General features: G+C 40.9%; 2 protein-coding genes across 2 annotated transcripts in view; both read right to left on the bottom strand.

The window, feature by feature from the left end:
* Window positions 1-1360: 1360 nt before the first annotated feature.
* On the bottom strand, window positions 1361-10367 carry LOC308303725 (caspase recruitment domain-containing protein 8-like). The gene is made up of 3 exons (XM_080748209.1): window positions 10315-10367; window positions 9309-9454; window positions 1361-5210 (listed from the first exon to the last, which is right to left on the bottom strand). Exons 1-3 carry the CDS (start codon window positions 10349-10351, stop codon window positions 3954-3956), a joined length of 1440 nt encoding a protein of 479 aa, XP_080604335.1. The 5' UTR covers window positions 10352-10367; the 3' UTR covers window positions 1361-3953.
* Window positions 10368-11816: 1449 nt separating this feature from the next.
* LOC308302843 (GTPase IMAP family member 9-like) overlaps window positions 11817-12105 on the bottom strand; it is a gene marked incomplete at both ends in the record, with an annotated part of 1121 nt that continues 832 nt past the window's right edge. The window contains one exon of the mRNA XM_080747161.1: window positions 11817-11914. Within this exon, the coding sequence (XP_080603287.1) occupies window positions 11817-11914 (98 nt within the window). The remainder of the gene's footprint in view (window positions 11915-12105) is intronic.

Here is a 12105-nt window from a genome sequence, read left to right as displayed (position 1 = left end):
ATCTCTCATAGAGGAGCAGGTTCTCCATTCTAGTTGAACAGTGTAAATGTCATCTCTCTCATAGAGGAGCAGGTTCTCCATTCTAGTTGAACAGTGTAAATGTCATCTCTCATAGAGGAGCAGGTTCTCCATTCTAGTTGAACAGTGTAAATGTCATCTCTCATAGAGGAGCAGGTTCTCCATTCTAGTTGAACAGTGTAAATGTCATCTCTCATAGAGGAGCAGGTTCTCCATTCTAGTAGAACAGTGTAAATGTCATCTCTCTCATGGAGGAGCAGGTTCCAGTCCCAGCTAGCAGATGTAACCTGGTCACAGGCTAACAGAGTCTGCTGGCTCGACGGCCAGCGCTGGAACATGTCCTGACTCCTGCTCCTCCCTACCTCTCTAAAGTGTTTTCATTCAAAAAAATCATTATACAGTAAAACAGTGCTGTGAAAGCAACTCATCTAGCAATACTAATCATTATAAAACAGTGTTATCAAAGCTACTCAACTAGCACAGTGGTTCTCAACCTTTTCAGGCAGCGACCCCCAAAATAATCATATTTTAACTGGGGACCCCCACCCTGCACAAGCACTGTAGGAATTGTAGGAGTTGGCATTACATTGTAGGAGTTGGCATTACATTTATTTTGACTATCTATTCCATTGTGAGAATAGCCAATCTACATGCTCACAACGCCTTGCAACGTGAGGCGTTGTGAGCCTGTAGATCAGCTATTTTCACAATTTCTGCCTCTAATATTTGACAATTTGAAAAATGTTTGACCAGAGATACTAAAAAGGTCTTTAAAGTCCTTAAATTGTCACTTTAGAAATGTGCAGATACCCTGTACACTTATACCGTATGTTGGTCTGTTTACTGTTGAGTGAGAAAACAATGTTAACATTTAGCTATCTGGTGACCCCCTTAGATAATTTGGGGACCCCTCTGGTGAGAACCACTGATATAGCAGATACACGACTCATTATAAAACAGTGCTATCAAAGCTACTCGTCTAGCAAATACACTATTACCAGCAACTGTAGACACAACAACAAACTTAGCAGCTGTCCCTCAAAGTCATTTACAGTAATTAAGTAGTTCATAATACTATGGTGATAAATAATGTAGCAGTAAAACAAAAGTGTTTGGGGTTGTGCATCTGAAGCAAATTTCACCCATTGACTTGTTTCAAACTACTGTGTGTGTGTGTGTGTGTGTGTGTGTGTGTGTGTGTGTGTGTGTGTGTGTGTGTGTGTGTGTGTGTGTGTGTGTGTGTGTGTCCTTGTATCAGAAAGAGGTCACACACTTTGCCCTGATGAAAACAAACAATTGTATAGAGCCTACAGTAAGATTTCCCCATACTTTTACATGAAACAGTGATTTTAATTCCTGATAGATGAAACAGAACAGTGTACATTAAGATACAGGATGAAACAAACAACATGGAATATACAACATACAACAATAAACTGAGCTTGTACTAAATTATTGTAATATTGAAGACATGTTCTCTTCAGTGAACTGAAAGCTCACATGGTTGTGAATATAGGCATTAACATGTTAAGAGCCTGACTGATGTGGGATTGTTTCATCAAGAGATTTAAGAAAGGGAGAATTCACCGTCAACATGTCATCCTGCAGATATCAGCCTGATATATCAGCTGGATGATGTATCGGTCAGGCTCTAGGTTTGATACATTTGATTCTGTACTTAAAAGCTGACTTATTTACACCAACATTATAGAAATATATACATGATTAAATACATTTTGGTAAAATAAATCATCAACAGATGAATCAAAATGCTTAAATTGCCTGATGAAGACCTAAGAGGTTCAAACGTTGCACCATTAAATAAAATGCATGTTTTTGGAGCTTGAAATCAGTGTGTGGATTTTTTTTTATCTCCTCCTTGATTGTCAGCGTGATGCCTTGATGACCTGCACCTGGCCTAATAAATAAATAAATAAAAGCATAAGATATGCACACAATCCTCTCTGAGAAATGGCTAAATAAACCTAAACTGATTCCAACACCAACACCAATTACAGAAGCTGTATCTCCATATTGCAACTTTTAATGTTTTTTTCATGAATACAATTAAATATATTATTAAATTAATTAATAAAGTAGTGACAATCGTCTTTTTCTTTTCTTTTTTTTTAATAATATTGATCCAATGAAAAGTATTATATTATATAATTAAAGCCTGTGATTAAATAAAGACCTGTTGAAACACTTTTCTCTGCAGGCTTTGTGTTGAAATGTCCCTGAGAAAGTCTCTTAACCAATGTTTAGTCGAACTCCATTTTTTTAGTAGTAGAACCTGCTCTAACAACCACATGATTTTAGTTCATGTTTTAAAGTTAAAACATTTTAAAAGGCATTTCTAAAATCCTTGTTGTGTCCTGAAGTCATAGTCAAAACACCATGTTGATCATAGACACAACATTATGTTTAATCCGACATTTAAGTTGAAAATAAAGAACTCTTTAATAAAAGATGGGAAAATGGTTATTATACAAGTTCAAAAAAGGAGAGATATAAAAAAGAGAAAGTGCATAAATGTGAACCCCTGTACATTTTTGTTTAATTTATGGTGTATTTGATTTCGATTTGACAGTATTTCTTTTTATTATTGGTGTGTCTTGTCAAGTTTGTTTAATTTGTGCAATCTAAAATAAAGACAAAGTTAAAAAATATATGTTTAATCCCTCAAACAGCCAATGAATGTCCAGCATCATGTGTTTAATCATGAAACGGCCAATGAGTGTCCAGCATCATGTGTTTATCCTGAAACGGCCAATGAATGTCCAGCATCATGTGTTTATCCTGAAACGGCCAATGAGTGTCCAGCATCATGTGTTTATCCTGAAATGGCCAATGAGTGTCCAGCATCATGTGTTTAATCCTGAAACAGCCAATGAATGTGTTTAACTCTTAGCTGCCAAGGACCAGTATACTCATCAAATCATCTGGGATCCACGCTGCCAAAGACAAACGCTCGGTTTATGATAGAAGGAGCTTGTTCGCAGTCTGAATGATCCCAGCATCACCGACGAAGAGTAGGCCTACAACTAAAAATCACGTGATCTCAACAAAACCAAGATGGTTTACTCTCACTTAAAAAAAAAGAAAAGAAAGGAGACTGCGTCTGTCTTTTTAGACCCCCTGTGGAAAGATCATCGCGATGCATAATATTCTACCAGTAAGACTCCCTAATCGGGAGAGAAGCGACCGTAGGTCACTTATCTCCACAAATAGGGCAAAAATTTGTTTTTCCAAAATCTTCGGACGAATAGGTACCGGCCCCGGCTCTCCCGGACGCTCCTAGGCCGAGTTACGGCATTTTATGTGAGCTGCAGTGGAGGGGGTCCTCCACTGGGGGCGTCACCACTTTTGCATCCGTTCTGGAGCAGCAGGAGTGGGTGGTCCCCAGGAATTCCCCGTGAGCAGCCCCGTTGGGGTGGTCATTTGGTCATTTTTGCACATTTGGTCATTTTTTACACCTGGGGGTCCCTGAAGCTCCGGGGGTCCTTGGAGGTTGTAGTTTGGCAGGTAAGGAGTGTGTGGGCAAAATGTGGCATGGATGGGGGCAACGGTTGTGGAGATATGAGCAGGGCAAAAGTGTGACTGACTCACAGACAGACAGACAGACAGACAGACGGACAGCCGGTGGAGGTTTTGGTAGTAAATGCGACCTACGGTCGCAATGATACTGCATATCTAAGGTACCTGAAAATGCTCAAATTTGCTGGCAAGGGCAGCAATAGACAGTGTTTTAAATCTGGCAGTTAAAGAGTCCAACATCATGTCATCATGTGTTTAATCCTGAAACGGCTGATGAGTGTCCATGCAACAGCCAAGCACCCTGTTGAAGTGTCCTTGAGCAAGGCATTGGGCACCATTCATTGCTCATTTACTTTGAAGTAGCTCTGGAAGACTGTGTCTTATCAGTCCGGCCACTTTTACATCAAACCAAGATGTTCAGAAAGGCACGGGTCCAGATCACAGAGAATCAATATCATTTTTGATATTTGCCCTTTGCGCCTCACTGCGTCGAAGACAAAACGTGCCTTGTCATTTCTCATTTCTTTCCCAGCAGCCATCTCCAGCTCAGCTTCGGTTAACAGCTTCATTTCAAAGAGTTTGTCGAGGAGAATGTTGAGATTGGCCTCTGAAATGCTGTCAATGAACCTGCTCCGCACAGGAAACCGTTTGTCTTCTGTTTCATGACTCGGTGTGCACTGAGCTTGTTGGCTTTGTTGTCTAGCTGAAAAGTCGACACGGCCTTCCCACACACATGAGCTGTTGTCGTCTCTTAGAAGCAGCTCAACACGCTTAAACCTTTTCTCTAAAGTCACTTGAAATGTTGAGATGTAGTTGGGAAATGATGACTGATCAACTTCAAATATTGCACTTCTTGGTACAGTTATGATGGAAACATCTTCAGGTGAAACGGAGAGGGTGTATTCTTTCTCTGGGAATAGTTTACAGGGAGGCCTTTCAATGTAAATCTCTTCTCCATTTATCTTCCTCCTTTCGTTTATCACTTCAACCAGCACAACATTCCTAGGTAGCAGCAATACATTCAGAGTTATGGGTTCATCATCATCAATCGGTGCATTCTGCGGTTTATAAAACAGTGACACTAATGCCTGAACAGTACTGGGCCCGAACAACATGTCTTTGATGATACCAAATAAAGATAATCTGGTTACATCTATGATGACATGGGTTTCTGTGATCATATGGGGTTTGATCAGCTCAAAGCTATCATCATCCATCACATGGACAACAGACAAGGATTTGCCTGCACCCGTGGAGAGGATCTCACAATGTGGAAGGCGTAGCTGACACACAGACCCCTGAGAACCATTTATGTCAAACAATGTTCCTGCAGGCCTCTTGTCGAGCTGGGATAGAAGCCTTCGGTGCCATGGGACTGTCCTGTAAGTCACATCTCCCTCTGCCTCCATCTTAAACACCAGATCGGTGACGCTGCATTGGAAAAGTCCTGTTTGGGTAGAGTGGAACCTGTAGCTTTCCTGGTTTTCTACAACAATGATATCAGGTGTAATTCTCTGTGTTTTGTCCAGTAGTGTAACATCATTTAAGCTACTACTGAGATCAGTTTCATCTTGGAGCTCCAATGAAGGATGTGGAGAGGACCGTGACTCTGTAACAGGATGTTCTTCCATCTCACCATGCAAAGGAACAGTTCCCTGAAAACAAAGAAAATTAAATATATTCAAGGATATTAAATAAACATAAATAAAGAGTAATTAGGTGTTTAGCAGATGCTCTTTCCCAGAGTGAGATAAACATACTGTACATAGTAGCAGAGAGCGTGTGGGTCCTCAGTCAGTATAGGATCACGGGTAAAGAACCTAGCATCAAACCAGCGGTTCTCAAACTATGGGTTGCGACCCAAATTGCGTCCGCGGGAAAGTAGCCTGGCATGGCAGAGGGCTTTTTTTTTTTTTTTTTTTGCACTGGCAGATTCCTCTGGTTTCCAGGCTAGTGCGTAGTTGGGATTGTGCATTGATAACCATTTTTAAATATATATTTAAATATAAAAAAAGAAGAAAAAAAAAAAAGACAGAGAAAATTAGCAATTTTGTGGCTGCCCAACTTGTTGGGATGAATAATATTAAGGACGAACGGTAAGGACCATCAAACATTTGATTGAATATGTTTATCCCATGGGTCCAGAGATCACCGATTTCTTTGAGAAAAAATAAAATGTAGGAAAAGGAGCAAAAAGTGTGTTATGAAGAAAATTCAAAATGGAGGAAAATCTCGGTGTGGAGAGATTCATCACATCCCAAGGAATCCAGGGAAAAAGACATTTAGATTTTCCGAAATACGGTTCAAGAGTTATAGGGCAAAAGTGGTCTGTTATTTGAGGTCAAATTATATAAACATTTTTTACTTAATTTTCGTAATTATTAGGCTACTAACCTCCCCTCCAAGTTTTGAAACCCTTTCCGAGAGAAAAAACTGGAGAATTTTCGATTCCCATGAGTCAAAGGGGAAAATTAATTCACTAATAAATGAATATCAATTAAAATGTACAACTTTCCACTTGCAAAATGCAAGCAGGCGATTCACGATGAAGCTGGTAGATTTGACATATGGCTCGAGTGCATGCCGCAAAAACTGTGGGAGGAGTAGTGCACCAAAATAAAGTTTATCTGGAAGAATAAAATCGGACAAGTACTATAGTCTAGTTGTTAGGGCAACCACACTAATAACTAAAAGCAGTGCTCGTCCGAGCACAGGTCTCTGCCAGGTCAGTTAGGTTATTGTGGCCGCCTGGTGGCGCTATAATAGGCCAATGTGTGTGTTCTTCGCCAATCTTAGGCCTTTCACAGCAATTGGATGCTGCATGCATGATTTGAGGCCAGTGTTGTATAAAGTACTGGAAACCCATACTTAAGTAAAAGTACCGATATTCCACTTGAAAGTTAATCAAGTAAAAGTAAAAGTCACCGATAATATTATTACTTGAGTAAAAGTATGAAAGTAGCTCTCATTAAATGTACTTAAGTATCAAAAGTACATAGTGTTAAAATGTACTTAAGTATAAAAGTAAAAGTAAAAGTACAAGTACAAGTAAAAGTACAAAAATGCTGAAGCAGCTGTGCCAGTGCCACTGCCAGTAGCAACAACTGCTTCTGTGTCTGCTGTATAACGTTCGTCTGTATCAGAGGAAGAAGTAGAGCCCTGCACGGGCCTAAAATGTGGGCCCGGGCCCGGCCCTGGCCCGTGGACTTCAGTCCAGGCCCGGCCCATGGCCCGCTTGGTGCCGCTATTTAAAGCCCGAGCCCGGCCCGAAGCCCGTCACCTTATTATTTAATTAATGATTTGTGTGCGTGGCTTTCACTGCTGCGCGCTGCAGCTGCACTCTCAAGGGGAGTCCATAGGCCTACTGTCACAGACCATCGAAATTTGCGTCGGAAAGGTCCGGTTCAACTACAAAATTACATCTCTTGCAACTTCTGAAAAGGATTACTCCTAAAAAGCTGCACGCACGTCAGAAAGTCGAAACTTTCCGACGAAAACTATGGTCGGAGACTCGGAGGGGACGGACCGACGGAGACTGAGAGACGTATGTACAGCCCTCTATAGCTGTGCTCGTCTTGTGCTCTGATTAAAAGAAAAGTCAACACAACACAACAGCACAGCAAGTAATTACACACACATCACAACGCAAGAAATCTTCCTCCACCCACGGTTTGTTATTTACTGTATATCTTCACAGCAATTAGATATTGATATTATTGTCGGCTTGCCGCCCGTGGGTTACAAGCCATCTCGTAAAATACAGAGTCCAGTACTAAAGAGTAAAGACGCACGCACGCATCCCGTAACTGATACGGGAGGTCGGGGAATCATTACAGGGCGATTTATTTGAGAAATGACGGTGAAATGGGTGAAACTAGTAACTACAGTAGTGCTCCTAATTCTCTAGTCTCGCTGTGTACGCAGAGTCGCAGAGGAGACTTGTGTGAGTGTGTGAAGAAAAGCTGTCAAGCCCTCGGCTCGTTGCGGCTCTCCAATGGCTAATGTACTCATGTCACGACCAATCAGAGCCGTGTTGCTATAGATACAGATAGAACCCATACCCTAGAAGGCTATTAGCCTACAAGGCTATGGGAGGCAGCACTCACACCACACTCCATTCTAAGCGCACACACAGAGATGTGAAATGCGAAATGTTCCGAGCATGGTTCTGAGCCCGGGCCCGGCCCTCGATTTGTAGCGAGTAACGAGGTGTCCAATTTTAATGTAGTGGAGTAAAAGTATGATTTTTTTCCTTTTAAATGTAACGGAGTAAAAGTAAAAGTTCAGGGTTGAAAAATATAAATAAAAGTACAAATTCTCAAAATTTGTACTTAAGTACAGTAACGAAGTACTTGTACTTCGTTACTTTACAACACTGTTTGAGGCATTGTGTTCCAAAAATGTGTTTTGCAAAAGTCTACCTGCTGGTGGCGCTATAACAGGCATGGCATTTGTTAATTTATGGAGAATGGAGTGTATTTTTGCAGAAACTCGCAAATGGCAAGAAACCACTCCATTCCTATTGAAAAGCTGAATCCACCTTCATAGGTATTTAAAGTCAGAGAAGGCAAAAATAGCAAAAATAGCTGATCTACAAGCTCAATGTTCGGCAAATCCCCTGAAAATCAACTGTCTTGCCAATGGCAGGAGTTGTGAAGTATTGACTACATCTGTAAGTTGGCCTCCTGGTTGCGCTACAAAAGCAACCTTAACCTCGAGGGAGTGCGCATACAAAGTTTTACACTGATCGGTGGAGTCAAAGGGAAATCTGAGGTGGCATTTCTTCCTCTGCCTAGTGGGAATGTGTGCCCAATTTCACCAAGATTGCACGCTGTGTTCATGAGAGGCATTTTGTGCAAAACTGACCAATCCTGCAATTGTAGACAATCAGGATGGAATATGGAAAAGAGGACAGATCTGTCGGAGTAGTGTCTACAACTGTGTTTTGCAAACATCTGCCTCATGGTGGCGCTAGAACAGGGCCATGTGAGAAATGTGGGGCAGAGGTTCTGAATTGGTATCCAGGGAGTGTGTGTGTACAGTTTGGCAGTTGACCGGGCCAACAGTGCCGGAGATTAGGCCAGGCGTCCTGGTGGTGCTATAATAGGCCAATGTAAAAAGGGTGGCATTTGTTCTTCGCCAATCTTAGATCTTTCATGGCAATCGGACGCTGCATGCATGATTTGAGGCATTGTGTTCCAAAAAAGTCTACCTGCTGGTGGCGCTATAACAGGCCAATGTGAAAAGGGTAGCATTTGTTTTTGAGATTTGAGAAATTTGAAGTGTATTTCTTCCTCTGCCTAGTGGGAATATGTGTGCCCAATTTCACAAAGATTGCATGCTGTTGCACATGCTGTTGCAAACATCAGCCTCATGGTGGCACTAAAACAGGGCCATGTGAAAAATGGACGGCAGAGGTTCTGAATTGGCATCCACGGAGTGTGTGTGCAGTCTGGCAGAGAACAAGCCAACGGCGCCGGAGATTAGCTAGTAACAAGACGGACGGATGGATGCATAGATGGACGGACAGGGGCGAAAACATACTCTCCCCCATGCCTTCGGCTGGTGGAGACAACCAGTGTATAAATATGTAGTGAACTGATTTGAATGCTTCATTATACTGAAAAGAACAACAACAATGCACATGACATCGTGTGAGCTTGTAGATCTGCTACTTTGGTGCGTGAGACCAGCCTGCAACAAAGTATAAATCAAGTCTAAAGTTTCATCTATGAAACATCTTCATCTCTCACTCTCATCACATCAGAGTCTGCCTGGCTGGGAGCTAGACTCATGCTGTCATATCCTGAAGAGGGCGCTATTGGTCCATGATGTTTGTTCAGCCAGTCAGAGACCTTGGCAGGTGACCAGCAGTATAAACTTTCTGTTTCACCAGTCACTGCAACAGAAGACAACAGACAGCAAGACATTTACAATTAGAATGAAACCATGAATGAACCATGATGTAATTTTCACCTTTGACACCCGATAGTTCATCATTTCTTTAGGAGAGACAACTGATCATTCCCTCCTAGTTTCATGAAAACTTGTTGTTATTTTATAGCCTAGTACAGGGGTTCCCAATTCCAAACTTTTTTGTCTCAGGGCACCCCATGAATATTGTTTTAATACGAGTCACCCTTACATTATATTTTTTACTCCCAGCACCTTATATATCGCCGTTGTCGGGTGGAATTGTATTTGTCATCTATAAAATGTACTAAACTAGTGAAAACAGACGATCTACAAGCACACAGCGCCTCGCGATGCAAGGCGTTGTGTGCTTGTAGATCGGATGTTTTCACTAGTTTAGTGCGACAGTCTTGTATGATGAAGCAGGGCTTTGCTTTACCAAAAGATGTACACATTTGAAACTTGGAGATACGAGGTTTCTGCCCGACAGTGACAATATTTTAGTGATTATGTTGCGAGGAAAACGTTGAGATAATAGCCATTTTGGTTAGAACTGACTGAAAAAAAGTTTAAAATGATACTAAATATTTTTTCAAGTGTCCAAATAAATTCAAAATTATTATCACATTATCTCGTGGCACCCCTGGACTGCCGTCACGGCACCCCAGGGTGCCCCTTCACCCACTTTGAAAACCCCTGGCCTAGTAAACTGACTCATCCCATCTTCTGTTCGAATGAAGGCAGGAGGAGGAGTCTGGTTTACGAGGCTAGTTATTTTATGCATGCACGCCCAAACACAATACACTTTTATTTATGTCCACATAAGAGAATGAAAGTAAGACTCACTTGGTTCTTGTGGATCCATCATCACAAACTTCAACATCCTCTCTATCACCTGCTCCTCTCTCTTCTTCCATTCTTCTGCTGTTACAGTTTTCCTTCTTGTGAGTCTTTCAAACAAGGTCCTCGGTCGTGTCTCCTGTCACAATAACAAGCAAGAGAGGGAAAATTCACTCAATCTTTTTACATAGTGTTTGTATTTGTTGATTACATACTGTAGGAGCCAGGGAGGAAAAAGGAACACATATTACTGTGTTCTTACATTGATCATAGAAATAACGTCAATAATAATGATACGAAACACAATCTGTTACAAGGATCATGTATGATGAAAAATATAAAGTAAAGAAATAAGTCAAATTAGGTTTAATCTATGAAACATCTTCATCTCCCACACTTACATCAATGTCTGCCAGGCTGGAGACTTCACTCATGGTGTCTGAAGAGCGTGTTTCACCACTCACTGGAACACAAGACCAGACAGCAAGACATTTACAATGACAATATGAACCATGATGTCATTTCCACCTTGACCTCTTTCACACAAAAGATAATATGTTCATGGCAGCCTACTGATCATTCCCTACAAGTTTAATGAAAATACACTCATCCATTCTTAAGTATGTTTTGTATAAATATTGAAAAGTATTAACAAGAGTTTGTGACTAATAGGCCTAACTACATTAAAACACAGTTGATGTTTGTTTTTCCATGTCTTGAAAGGTTAACATTATTGAACATCCAGTGTTTCCAGCTTACAGTGATGATATGCAGTATACAGGATAGATAGGCCTACTCACTGATACCGATATTTATACTCACTGCTTGGATAAAGGTGCTCTTTGCTGTTCCTTCTCCTGACAGCTGGTAGAGATGATTCTACTGGATCCTTCATCACAGACTGAAAATAATATGAAATATAAAATGAATAATTAAATGTGTTTTATTGAAACTGCAATGAAAACATTCTCTTCATCTCTCACTCTTACATCAGCGCCAGCCTGGCTGGAAACTTCACTCATGGTTCCAACTCCTGTAGAGCGAGTTCCACCACTCACTGGAACACAAGACAACACACATCATTACACTACCTCCAGGTTTGATCAAAATACACCCAGACATTCTTATGTTCATTTGAACGAGAACACACACAACGTGAACGTGTCCGACAAAATAGTGAAAATAGTCTGTCTGTGGGTTTTATAAATATTGAACCAATGAAAGTGACTGAATAAAAACTACAATGGATCCATTGAAACACAGGTTTTCTTCTCTTATTATTTGTATTCTGTAACGTTATTGAACATCAAAGGACCTGACAGTGATGATATGCTGATAAACAGCATATTGATACTCACTGCTTGGATTAATCCACTGCTTGCTGTTCCTTCTCCTGACAGCTGGTAGAGTTGATTCTACTGGATCCTTCACCACAGACTGAAAATAACACATAAAGTAAAGAAATAATAATTAAAATGTGTGTGATTAATGTCAGACTAAAGTTTCATCTATGAATCATCTTCATCTCTCACACTCACATCAGCATCAGCCTGGGTAGGAGCTTCACTGGTGGTGTGATATCCTGAAGAGCTTCTTCCACCACTCACTGCAACACAAGACAACAGACAGCAACACATTTACAATGACAATAAAAACACTGCAACAGAAGACAACAGACAGCAAGACATTTACAATGACAATAAAAACACACCTGGATGTGAAAACATCTCTAGATTCTCTACATGTCTGTTCCTCACATTTTGACCGTGACCTCTTCCACACAAGAAAATATCATCT

Source organism: Nannobrachium achirus (genome assembly GCF_963921795.1).
Source record: "Nannobrachium achirus genome assembly, chromosome: 18".
Lineage (NCBI taxonomy): Eukaryota > Metazoa > Chordata > Actinopteri > Myctophiformes > Myctophidae > Nannobrachium > Nannobrachium achirus.
The sequence above is the reverse complement of the archived record's forward strand: the minus strand, read 5'-3'. Positions and strand labels throughout refer to the sequence as shown.